Consider the following 13362-nt stretch of genomic DNA (forward strand, 5'->3'; position numbering starts at 1 on the left):
TTATCAGGGTCCAGGATATAGTTGATTTCCTCTTTACTCTTTTATGAACTTACATTTTTGTTTAAATTTATTTATTGTTTTTTTAAGTTTATTTACTTATCTTCAAGTAATCTCTACCCACAAGGGGGGCCTCAAACTTATAATAATAACCCTGAGATTAAGAGTCATATGCCAGGCACCCCTGAGCTTATATCTTTTCAGTGATAATTTTACTCTTGTCTTACTAGGGTATCAGGAAGAAGCAAAGACAGGTCACTGTTTTTGTTTTTCTTTGTCAAGGAAATGACATGTACAAATCAAAGATGACTCTTATAGCAATATAAGGGAGACAGAGAAACACAGAGACTACAAGTAGTAGAATAACAATGAAGCAGCAAAACTGGGTTCTATTTATCATGAAGTTAGATAAATCATCATTAATTAGCTTTCCAATTACTTACCGGACATTTGTAGTCTCTAGCTCTTTCATGTTTCAGTGTATGCATTATAAGGGCATATCGTCTCTGAAAAACCATTCCACATTCCCCACATTTATGGGATGCTGCTTCTTCAGTATTCTCTTTTGTATCCCTTTTTGGCTGTTTCATTTTTTTCCCTCTTTGAACTAATTTCTGGGCTACCTAAGTAAGGCATAGAAAACACAATCTAAGTAAATACAGCCATTTTGATTTATAAAGTCACGAGTCATATAATATTTCAAACTGGCATTACGTTATTAATACCGGTATTTAAAACATTAAGTTGCTTTCCTGCACCTACTGCCCTTCCTCCCCAAATAATTTCACCACAGGTATAAGTTGATGAATAGAATGCTTTTTACTTAAAGGTAAAACTACAAAGGTCAACTCTTCGTCATACCTGTTGAACTGCTGACTTGGGAATGGCTTTCCGTTTCTGTAGCTTTTTCTCCATTCCTTTGTGTAGTCGGATATATCCCCCTTCATTAACAGAACGCTGCCGAAGTCTGCTTCTGTAAGTTTCATCATCAGTGCTAAGGTCTGGCTTTGCTGTCAGTGCAACTAGATTTTCCTGATCTTTTAAAGACTGGCTAAGGTTCTGCATTTGCTCTGGAATGTCTTCAGCACAGATATCTTCACTTGATGGGTCATTTCCCATATCACCGTTTTCTGGAGAGTTACCGATCACATTCTCTTTTGAAAGTTTGGGATTAATATCAGAAGGTGCGCTATCTTCTCTGTTTAAAGTTTCTACTTCTGTCTCATCATTTTTTGTTACTAAATCAACAGACTCCATTTCAGGATGGGAACCAGTTATACAGCCTGCAGGTGACAGAGTGGCTTCAGCTTCTGAAGAAACCTGGGGTTCAGGGTGCTGTCCTAGCTCTCCATTCTGCTCAGTTTCTGGCAATTCTCCATTCACCAATAGTACAATTTCACAATCCCCAAGTTCAGTAGATAATGTTGTTGTGGTCCCCTCGTTGCTAGCCACAGGAGGCACAGTGCCTCCATTTTGTTCTGGTAAGTCCTGGGTGGATGCAACTGTTTGTACTTCACCCTTCTTATATACTGTTAGCTGCTTCTCTTCCATTAGTTTATGCACACTCTCACAGATTTCTAAAACTTCCGACATGAAAAGATGACGAGCCAGGATGGCTACATCAGCCATGCTACAGAAGTCAAAACTTAGCACAGAAGTGTAGGCAAATTCCAATAAAGGAAGGAAGCTTGCCTTACAAAAACCTGCATGGAACAAAAAAAATGGGGGTACAAAAAAGTTAAAGGTCTACTAAAACACCTTAGAATAACAATTAATACATGATTATGATATATAAAATAGAATATAAAGGCAAATATGACCATTTATTCTGCAATTAAACACTGTGGATTTGTTTTGTGTTCTGGTTGCTTAATAAACCTTGACTAACTCACTTCAATGAGCCGAGTCTCTCAATACCTAAAATAGAAAATAGTATCAGACTTACTACCTCAAAGAGTTGCTGTAAGGCAGTCATTTTCAAACTGTACTCCTTAGAACCCCGGGGGTTCCTCAAATTCCCCTCAAGAAACAGCTGCTGGAGAATGGAGGGTAAAAAAAGAGAGGGAGGCAGGTGAGTAGGCAGGGTTCAACCAACCTGTCCCCTAACCTCACTTCTGTAAGTATAACCATATATTTTAATAACAGAAGTCCATATAAAAATGATTGTGAACAAAGGGTTCTACTACTGAAAATTTAAAAATAAGATCTAACACAGGGGGTCAGCAAAGTTTTTCTGTAAAGAATCAGTTAATAATTATTGCAGGCCATAAGGTGTCTGTTTCAACTACTCAACTCTGCCACTGTAGCTGAAAAGTACAGCCACAGATAACACATACGCAAATATACATGGCTGTGTTCCAATATACTTTACAAAAAGAGAGGGAAATGAGGATTTCTCTGTGGGCTACAGTTTGCGTATTACTGGCCTAAGGAAGGAAATAATTACCATACACATGAGGTATTACATTTTTATTTTATGTGAGAAAATGAGATCAGTTTATTTCTAAGTTCTCAATATTTCACTATTTTACAAAAGCCAATATTCATAATTCAAAAATAAGATAAAACAGTGATAAGTCCAACTCCATCTCCATAACCAGTATGAATAAGAATCTGTATAGCTTTCCAGAGCTTCTTTATACAATTAAGCAAATAATCTTATTCCTCCTTCTTGCAGTAGGTGGCATATAACTTATACTTATTCCATGCATTGTTTTCTCGTATCATAATTTAGCTTAAAGATCTTTTACAAAAATATAAAGAGCCAAAGCAACCTTTTAAAAACTCACATTTGCTATATTATTCAGTTTTGACTCAAGGTACATAAAATGTAGTCCTTTTATAGAAGATGATGATGATCAAGGAAGAAAAGCCTTAAACTGTGAGATATATTAGCATTCCAGTTGATCATGGCTAATTCAGCCATCCTAGGAAAGTTGGTAATTAAATAGGCTGAAGCCATGTTAATCCTGCTACAAATTATAAGACCAAGTTAAATAAGCTTGAGGTAAGTATTTCTTTAAAAAAAGGTGGCACGGGAGGAAGAAAACCCACAAACAAAATAATGTATTTTGGTCTTTTACCTATACCTTTTAAAATTTTTTTCATGTTTATTTATTTTTGAGACAGAGACCGAGCGTGAGCAGGGGATGGGCAGGGAGAGCGGGAGATACAGAATCTGAAGCGGGCTCCAGGCTCTGAGCTGTCAGCACAGAGCCCGATGCAGGGATTGAACCCACGGATGTGAGATCATGACCTGAGGCGAAGTTGCACGTTCAACCGACTGAGCCCCCCAGGTGCCCCTTATCTATACCATTTTAAGTCTGAAGTCATGAGAAAAATTTCCCATGAAAGAATTAACACTGTTCCAAGTAACAGTTTAAATATATAAAACAGTTTTTTTCAAGGACACAAGTCATGTTTACCATAAAATACAAAAACACAAAGGAAAAAAAAAATCATTCATAATTTTGTCAAGAGATAATAGGCAGATAATTTTAGTATTTTGTTTTTACCCCTAGCCTTTTTACATACAATATACACACTCTGCAAAACAATCAAAATGACAACAATTTTGCAAGATAATAAAAAATTCCAGAGATCCATTACACAACAATGTGAACATGATTAACAATAGTGAATTGTATACTTAAAAATCATTAAGGCCGGGGGGCGGGGGCGCCTGGGTGGCTCAGTTTGTTAAGTGTTCAACTTCAGCTCAGGTCATGATCTCACGGTTCGGTTCGTGAGTTCAAGCCCCGCATCGGGCTCTCTGCTGTCAGCACAGAGTCTGCTTCAGATCCTGTCTCTCTGCTCCTTCCTGCTCACGTTCGCTCTCTCCCTCTCAAAAATAAACATTAAAAAAAATTAGGAGGGTAAATTTTATATTGTGTTTACCAAAATTAAAAACTAAAAAAAGAAAAAAAAAAAAAGGACAACAATGGTTGGTTAATAGATGGTGTTAGGGAATGTGATCAAAAAGACAGGTTTGCCAGCTGATACGTGAACTGGATGGACCCTGGGCACTCAAAGGCTCCCCACCTTCTTCCCTGTCCTTGGAATGTGAGTTCACTTGCCTTTCCTGCTCCCAGAGACTGCTCTAAGGACATAACCTTGAGATAGTGACGTGATACTGAAAATATCTACACAGTTTATGTGACTGGACCCAGTTAAGGACTCTTACAAACTTTTAAGATTTGGTGGGCAGGTGCAGAGATACATTCATCTTGCTGCCACCTAAGACAAGCCTCATACATAAGCACCCTTTGCTTGTTAAAACTGCCACCTACCAACCTGGAATGGTTTGCCCATTTCTTTGGTCTCTCCCTGCCTTTTGAGTACAGGGACCAATTTCACATTACACCAGGGAAGCTCATGGGAGAGTTATGAACCAACAGACAGAAGAATTATGACAGGGACTTCCACATCCAACAGTATGGTAGACTAACATACCCTAATTTGACCCAATTACTTAAAAAAAAAAATAGGACATAAAAAATTTTTTAAGTATTATTTTAAATATACTTGGTGCCCCAGCATTGAGTGAAACAGGTAAGAAATCCTTCCTGATTAGTCACGACCTCAAACCAGGCTTAATCTAGTAGGATATTTTGTTGAATATATAGCACTTTGGTAGTCAAAAAGTCCTCACGCTCAGAATTTAAAGTAGTCCCAGACTGGTAATGCCCTCAGAATCTTAAGAACCAAATGTTTTCTCTGTGGAAAACACTTTCAACCCAAAACTCAAAGTTTCCTACAAAGTTCTGAAGAATATAAATTCAGTGTGCACAGATTTTTAATTACAAACAAGGCACCATGAATAAGAGCTAGTGGAAACAAACAGCATGAATCAAACCAGCAAAGATTTTTATTGCTATGATCACATATAGAAAAGTCAACGGTGGCATAACACCAGTAAAGAGCAAAAGGTCATAAAAAGTAGCCCCCTAAAAGAGACACATGAAAAGAACTACATAGAGCCTCTAAAAAATGGAAAAGAGGGGCCCCTGGATGGCTCAGTCAGCAGAACATGCAACTCTTCATCTCAAGTATGTGAGTTCAAACCCCATATTGGGCACAGAGCTTACTTAAAAAAATAAATAAAAAATAAAATAAAATAATAAAAATAGAAAAGAGACTGTAATAAAAAAAAAAACCCTCAGTAAATGAATTTAACGGCAAATTAAACAAAGCTAAAGAGTAGGTGAACTAAAATTTTCCAGAATATCCTACACAGAGATAACCAAAATATAAAAGAAATTAAGAGACACAGAATATAAAGTGAGAATGTCTATCTAACTCGAGTTTCAGAAATGTAGAAAAGAGAAATTGAGGCAGAAACAATTTTTGAAGAGATACTAGCTGAGACTTTTTCTCAACTGAGAAAAACAATCTCAATTGCTGGGTTCAGGAAGTCCAACAATTTCTATGCAGGACAGTTAAAAGTCAAAGATTCCCATACTGGATTAAGAACAAAATCCATAAATATGATGATGTTTAAAGAGAAATCTAAAACCTCAAGATACAAAAAGGTTGAAAAACAAAAGATGGAAAATATCCTAGGCAAATAGTTATGAAAATATTGTTTACATACCTAAAAAATATTTACTAAAGTAGTCAAAATAGAAAAATAAAAAAATACTGTTTATAAGATTTTAATGGTAAAAAGTATTACTAAACATAAAGAGGGTCATTATGTAATGATAAAAGGAAATTCTAAACTGTTTTGTATCTAATAATACGTCCTCAAGATACATAAGACAAAAACTGAAGAAACTCGGCAACAGATGAATCACACTAGTTAATACTCTAAAGCACCTCTGTCTATAACTGATAGATCTAGGGGTGGCTGTGTGGCTCAGGTCATGATCTCGTTTTGTGGGTTCAAGCTCTGCGTGGGCCTCTGCACTGACACTGCATAGCCTATTTGGGATTCTCTCTTTGTCCCTCCCCCACTCAACACTCTCATGCACATGGGCTTTCTCTCTCTCCCAAAACAAGTTAACTTTAAATAAAAACCTGAGAGATCAAGCACACAAAATAATCAGTAAAGAATTAACAAGCCACAATATATTGAATATTGCTTCCAACTAAAAACATTTATGTTCTATTCAAGCAAAATAAAACTTATAAAAATAGACCACATGTAGGATTAAAAGCAACAGAACTGCAGTATTAAAGGGAAATTTATAGCCTGGAACGCTGAAACTAGAAAGTTGGAACAGCTGGGAGTTAATGGGTTAAGGATTATACTTAACCAAAAACAAAGTAACAGGGACTCCTATCTGACTCAGTTGGTAGAGCATATGACTCTTGATCTGGAGGATGTAAGTTTGTGCCCCATGTTGCGTGAAGAGCTTACTTTATTTTATTTGCGTGTGTGCAAGTGAGGGAGGGGCAGAGAGAATCTTAAGCAGGGTCCAGGTCCAGTGCTGGGGCCTTGGGCTTGGTAGATCCTGATCTCAGGACTGTGAGATCATAACATGAACTGAAATCAAGAGACGGATGCACAAAAGACTGAGCCACCCAGGTGCCCCAAGAGTTTACTTTTAAAAAAATAAAACAAAAAGACAATAATGTTCAAATAAAATAAAAGGAAGATTAATGAGAAGAAATTAGTAAGAAAATAATAGCTGTTTTTCAAAAGGTGTGTTAAGAAAAATTAGTCAAAACTTGGTAAGAGGTAAAAAAGACTTTTAGGTGTTAAGAGCAGTGTTGTACCTGTACCACTGATTGGCTGAAAGAATTTTTTCTTCAAATTCTGTTAGAAAGTTTTAATATCTTACTGGTTTCCTCAGTTAACTACATAAAACTTTTGGATTATATATGCATAACAGTTTTTTTAACTTAAAAAAAATTATGTTTTGGCTAAGTGATAAGCAAAGTTTTTCTGTAAAGAGCCAGGTAAACAATACATTAGGCTTTATGGGTCACTGGTTTATGTAGCAATTTTTAAATTCCGCCTTTCTAAGCTCAAAAGCAGTCATAGACAAAGAAAATGAATGGGTGTGGCTGTCCCCAATAAAACTTTATTTACAAAAACAGGCAATGGGCCAGAATTGGTAGGATTAAAAACAAAAAAAAAAGGAGTCAGTAAACATCTAGTAAGAAAAATGTAAGGGGTGGAAAGGAAAGCAAAAAAAGAAAAGGGAAAAGAGAAATGAAAGAAAGAAAGGGCACCTGGCTGGCTCAGTCAGTCATGTGACTCTTGATCTCGAGATCTTGAGTTCAAGCCCACAATGGGCGTAGAGCTTACATTAAAAAAAAAAAAAAAGTTAAAAAAAATGAGAAAAGGCACAAATAACCAGTATCAAAGAACAAAAGAAGTATCTACATTGACAGGAAATGGAAATGTGTAGAAGACAGTAGTATTTAATATTGTGTGCCAACCAAAAAATAAAATAAAGTAAATTACATTAAATTTTGTGCCAATAAACTTGAAAATTTAGATGAAATGAACCAAATTCTGGAAAAAATGTAACTTTCTATAAATTACTTAAGATGAAATAGAGAATTGAATACTTCTCTAACCATTAAACGTGTCAGATTAGTATTTAAAAAATCTTCCCCTCAACTCCACTACAGGCCCAGGCAATTTTAGCCACCATTCTACCGAACATTCAAGAAACAGGTGATTCTAATCACACAGTTAACAATTTCAGCGTATCTAAAAATTGGAGGGAGCATACATTTTATAAGACTAGACCAACTCTGATATCAAAACACGAAATACTATGAAAAAGAAAAAAGAAGAATTACTCATGAATATACATGAAAACACTCTAGACAATATTAGTAAATCAAACAGCAATTTACACAAAAGGCAATATAACATGACTGAACTGGATTTATTTCAAGAATGAAAAACTGGTTTAACGGAAAATCACTGTAACTTCCACATTAACAGAATAGTAAAAATAAAAATGGTTTCAATAAATACAGAAAAAAATATGTAATAAATCAACACTGTGGGAGAAGGTCATCAAGATTTGACTTCCAGTTGACCCTTGAGCTTGACCCAAGCAACTGGAGGCTCCCCACCCCTCCCTGTTCCTGGAATGTATTCCACTTGCATAGTCTTGAGAGAGAAATGTGGTATTGAGGCTATCTAGACTGGGTACATGACTGAGCCCAGTTAAGGCCTCCTGCATACATGACTAAACATAGTTAAGGTCTGTGTATAAACTTTTAACATTCTGGCACAGAGACCTATTCACCTTGCAGCCACCCAAGACAATCCTCACACATAAGTTCCCTTACCTATGAAACCTGCCACCTACCAATCTGAAGTGGTCTCTTTCTTCAGTCTCTTGCTGCCTCTGTGTACAGAGGGCCAGTTTTATTTATTTATTTATTTATTTATTTATTTATTTATTTATTTAGAGAGTGCATGTGTGAGCAGGAGGGGGGGGGAGGGAGGGAGGGGGAGGGGGAGGAGAGAGAGAGAGAGAGAGAGAGAGAGAGAATATCCCAAGTAGGCTCCAAACTGTCAGTGTAGAGCCTGACATGGGGCTTGATCTCAGGAACCATGAGACATCATTGACCTGAGCCAAAATCAATAGTCGGACACTGACTGACTGAGCCACCCAGGCACCCTCCATACATGGGGGCCAGTTTTAGATTACACTTTGGAACCTCCTCAGGGAGTTATGAACCAACACCATTTTTAGAGAGAATTTCCTTAACATTAAATAAAGCGTTATCTATTTAAAACATTTACTAAATGATAAAAGCACTTTCTTTAGAAATGGGAACAAGGTAAGTGAACCCTCTTCCACCATTTCTATTCAACTATTTTTTTGAGGTCCGGGACAGGCACTGTAAAGCAAGAAAACAATTTCAAAATATAAAGACTAGAAAGGTAGAAACAAAGCCATTACTATTAGCAAATAATATATTTCTTTTATATGGAAAACCTCAAAGAATGTATAAATGACTGAATGACTAAAGGAATTTGGCAGTATTACTGTATATAAAATATACACCAAAAATAAATCTGAAATTACATAATTTTAAGAAAAAAAATAACAGTTTCAAAACATATAAAGTACCCTGAAATAATCCCACAAAAGATGTTTGAGACTGCTATGGGTAAATCTCTAAAAGTTTATTAATTCAATGTAATCTCTATCAAAATACACTATTTTGTGTGACTGTGACAAGCTGCTTTTATAGTTTATATGGAAGAGCAAAGGGTTATGAAACTATGATCCACTTGAGTAACAAAGGTGGGAGACTTTCCTTATTATAAAGCTATGGTAATTAAGATCAGGTGAAAATACCATAAGAGAGACCACCTATAGACTAGAACGATGCCTAGAACTGGTACCAAATATGTGGAAATTCATCAACTGGCAAGAAGGGGATGGAGTCTTCACTAAAGGGTTCTGAGACAAGTGATGATCAAATGGGGAAAAAATGAAGTCAAACATCTATCTCACACCAATAAAATTCCGAGCAGACTAAAACTTAAATATGAAAGAAAACTATGAAAATTTAAAAAGATAATCTATGAAGATAGCTTTATGACTTAGTACAGAAAATTTTTTATAAGCATTAACAAAGGAAAACAATGATTAATTCAACTACATTAACTAGGTAATTAAAAAATACATTATTTTTTAATTCTGTACACATATTTTATACTCTTCACTTAGTATTTGAACCAAATAAAATTTACCTACTTAACCTATTAATTTACATTATATTTGCTGGACAATATATAAACATAAGCATATAGAATGAAGAACAAATGTGTCTTTTTGTTGGAATATTAGGATGCTGCACTGCAGTTAATATAGGGCAGCCACTTGTTTTGCTATAAGCTGCTGAGAAACTGAACAAGAGCAATATTCATTAACTTCTCTCTTTCTGCTTCAGATGCATGAAAAGTAAGAAAAAAATTCCAACGCTAACTTATATCAAAAGACTATATCCATGGTGCCTGGGTGGCTCAGTCGGTTGAGTGTCTGACTTCGACTTAGGTCATGCAAGATCTCATGGTTCGTGGGTTCGAGCCTCCCCAGCAGCCTTTGCACGGACAATGCAGAGCCTGCTTCAGATTCTATGTCTCCCTCTCTCTCTGTCCCACCCCTGCTCATGCTCTCTCTCTCAAAAATAAACGTTAAAAAACAACAACAACAACTATATCCATGATGAGTTTTATTATTCAGAGGGCCTAGTAGAAGACATATTTTCTCTTGAGTCACCAAACCCAGAAAAAAGTAAATTACCACTAATCTCAAATGTAATACAATTCTATGATCCATGAAAGTTTTTGCTCACCATTATATCCCCAGAGCCTACGCTAGTTCCTCGCACATAGTGGATGCTTAATATATATTTTCTAGTAATTCAACACATAGCTACTGCTAAGGAAAAATATGTTATTTGTCTTTCCAGAAGAAGTTTAAAAAGCGTAAGGTAGAAAAGGATCAGTGGTTAACTAGGTAAGTATTTATAAATCTGGATAAAGTCACTTTTTTGTTTCAGAAAAAGGAAATGATATTTCACACAGTCATGTCAGTAATTCAGTAACCAAGAGTTACAGTAAGTTAATATTACAAGAAATGTATAAATAAGGTTACCTATTTAATTCTTCCTAAATTTTCATTTGTTGACTCCTAAGCCAATATATAAGTTCTAGTGAGTCAAAAGAAAGTCAAATTATTCATTTATAATAACAATAATAAATTCAAAGAAAAAAAAGCCACACTTGGAATTTTGATTATTGTACATTAACAGTTTAATGAATTCTAATGAATTCTAATAATTAATCTTAAAAAATAAAAAAGACTTACAAAAGTGCTCTATTATTATGTTCCACAACACAGATATAGGCAATTTTTTTAACAAGCAATTTTTAAGTAACATATTCACTTAGTGTAATATAACACTGATGCAGTTATGTATTTCTCTCAAACTGTTTTTAGCCATGTAAAGGTCAGAAATTTTTCTGCCACTACATCTGTCTCACCTAAGAGGCAGTGACAGAAAATGACAGCCTTTTCCAGAACCGCACCTTGGAAAGCTTGCTAGAAGAAGGGCTTCTTCAATTCGCCTTAGTCTGCTGCTCTAAGTGGGCTTCTCCCACTGCAGCACACACCGAGTTTCTAAGACAGACACACACCCACCTTCCAGTAGGTACTTACAAACAAAAAGCAATAGCATTAGAAAATTCTTACCAGAAAGATCCACCACTGCCTCATGACTGGAAACAGCTCCTTTCTCAATAAAAAGATCTCGAAAATATTCACTATTAGCTGACAGAACAGATTTATGAGCTTTGTACTCCTCTCCCTCAATTAACAAAGTAACATCACAGAACTGGTTGGAGAGTCTCTGTTCGTTGAGCTGCTTTAAGACAGCCTGACAATGTTTTGGAGAAGAACGTTTCACCACTCCTTTGGTGTCAACCTATCAAAATAAGTTTAAGACCAAGAGTTGTATTATGTATCATCTGTATTTCTACCTTTAACAGAATTTAAAACGTGACACATTATTCACTTTTAAAGACACCATTAATTAATATGAAGAAATAGCCAGATATTCTTTATTACCTATATATTTAAATTAAAAGAGCATTCTTACTATTTTCTGCCATGTTCCTGCATCTCACTTCTTGCTGCCTTTATTTACTAGTCAGAAACTTAATGGTGTATGAAAGTAATGCAGGTAAAAAAAAAAAAAAAAACCTAGCCAATTTTTTTTTTTAACATTTATTCATTTTCGAGAAACAGAGATTGTAAGCAGGGGAGGGCTAGAGAGAGGAGGACAGAGGATCCAAAGCAGGCTCTATGCTGACAGCTGTAAACCCAATGCAGTGATCCCACCAACCGTGAGATCATGTCCTGAGTTGAAGTCAAGACGCTCAACCAACTGAGCCACCCAGAAGCCCCAGCCAGTTTTTTTTTTTTTTTTTTTTTTAATGTTTATTTTTGAGAGAGAGAAAAGGAGACAGAGACAACCCGAAGCAGGGCTCAAATTCACAAACTGTGAGATCATGACCCAAGCTGAAGCTGGACACTTAACTGACTGAGCCACCCAGGTGCCCCAAGACCTAGCCAGTTTAATTTACCTTGTTTCATGACCTAAAGATTGTTTCCAGAAACGTATTGTCTACCTGTACCAATATACCATTTATTTATTTATTTCATTTTCAGAAAGAAAGAGACAGAGAGACAGAGACAGAGAGAGAAGCAGGCAGAGAAAGAGGGAGAGAGAGAGAATGCCAAGAAGGCTCTTCACTGTCAGTACAGAGCCCAACATGGGGCTCAATCTCATGAACCTCAAGATCGGGACCTGAGATGAAATGACGAGTCCAATGCTTAACCCACTGAGCGACCCAGGTGCCCCACCAATATACCATTTAAAAAGGCAGGAAGAGGGGCATCTGGGTGGCTTAGTCTGTTAAGCGTCTGATTTTGGCTCAGGTCATGATCTCACATCACAGTTCATGAGTTTAAGCCCCTATTGGGCTCTCTGCTCTCAGCACAGAGCCCACTTCAGATCCTGTCTCCCTCTCTCTCTGCTCCTCTTCTCCTCTCACGGGCACACGCCTGTGCTCTCTCAAAAATAAACAAACATTTAAGAAATAAAATAAGGGGCGCCTGGGTGGCGCAGTCGGTTAAGCGTCCAACTTCAGCCAGGTCATGATCTCGCGGTCCGTGAGTTCGAGCCCCGCGTCAGGCTCTGGGCTGATGGCTCAGGGCCTGGAGCCTGTTTCCGATTCTGTGTCTCCCTCTCTCTCTGACCCTCCCCCGTTCATGCTCTATCTCTCTCTGTCCCAAAAATAAATAAACGTTGAAAAAAAAAATTAAAAAAAAAAAAAAATAAGACAAGAAGAATGATTAACAACAAACCAACAACCTACATTCTAAAGAGAATTAACTACAGGAATATTTATAATTAATGAAAAAGCAGTCTTAGCATACTTTTAGTGTATGTAGTAAAAGAGTGTATTACCTGAGACAAAGACTTACTTAAATTTTCAACAGTCAAGCAGTTTTGGTACTTTAAGAAAAAATTCAGGAAGACTACAAACCTAATACATTAGTTACAAATGTTAAAGCTGAATGGAAAGTTCTACTTACAAATACAAGTTCATGTTTGGACACTGGCTTCTTTTTTGCAGGCTTGGAGGCTGCAGTTGGAGCTGAAGTAAAATTGCTCAGATCATCCTCTGATTCATTACTTTCTTCTCCAGACTCAAGGTCTAGTCCCAATTCTTCTAACATTTCTGAAGTATCTGATATTGGACGGGACCGATCTAGCTTCTCCTGGCATTTGCTACACTGTTTAATGTAATCTTTCACTTGCTTTAATATACCTAGAATAAAAATAAAAATTAACAAGTCGAATTTAATA

At 36.4% G+C, this 13362-nt stretch overlaps 1 protein-coding gene across 2 annotated transcripts in view; it reads right to left on the reverse strand.

Moving 5' to 3' along the window:
* ZBTB11 (zinc finger and BTB domain containing 11) overlaps nucleotides 1-13362 on the reverse strand; it is a 32915-nt gene that overhangs the window by 10858 nt on the left and 8695 nt on the right. For both annotated transcript variants that reach the window (XM_045501873.1, XM_045501874.1), the window contains exons 2-5: nucleotides 13089-13324; nucleotides 11181-11412; nucleotides 859-1700; nucleotides 441-620 (exon numbers count right to left, since the gene is read on the reverse strand). In XM_045501873.1, the coding sequence (XP_045357829.1) occupies nucleotides 441-620; nucleotides 859-1700; nucleotides 11181-11412; nucleotides 13089-13324 (1490 nt within the window). The remainder of the gene's footprint in view (nucleotides 1-440; nucleotides 621-858; nucleotides 1701-11180; nucleotides 11413-13088; nucleotides 13325-13362) is intronic.

Source organism: Leopardus geoffroyi, chromosome C2 (genome assembly GCF_018350155.1).
Source record: "Leopardus geoffroyi isolate Oge1 chromosome C2, O.geoffroyi_Oge1_pat1.0, whole genome shotgun sequence".
NCBI lineage: Eukaryota > Metazoa > Chordata > Mammalia > Carnivora > Felidae > Leopardus > Leopardus geoffroyi.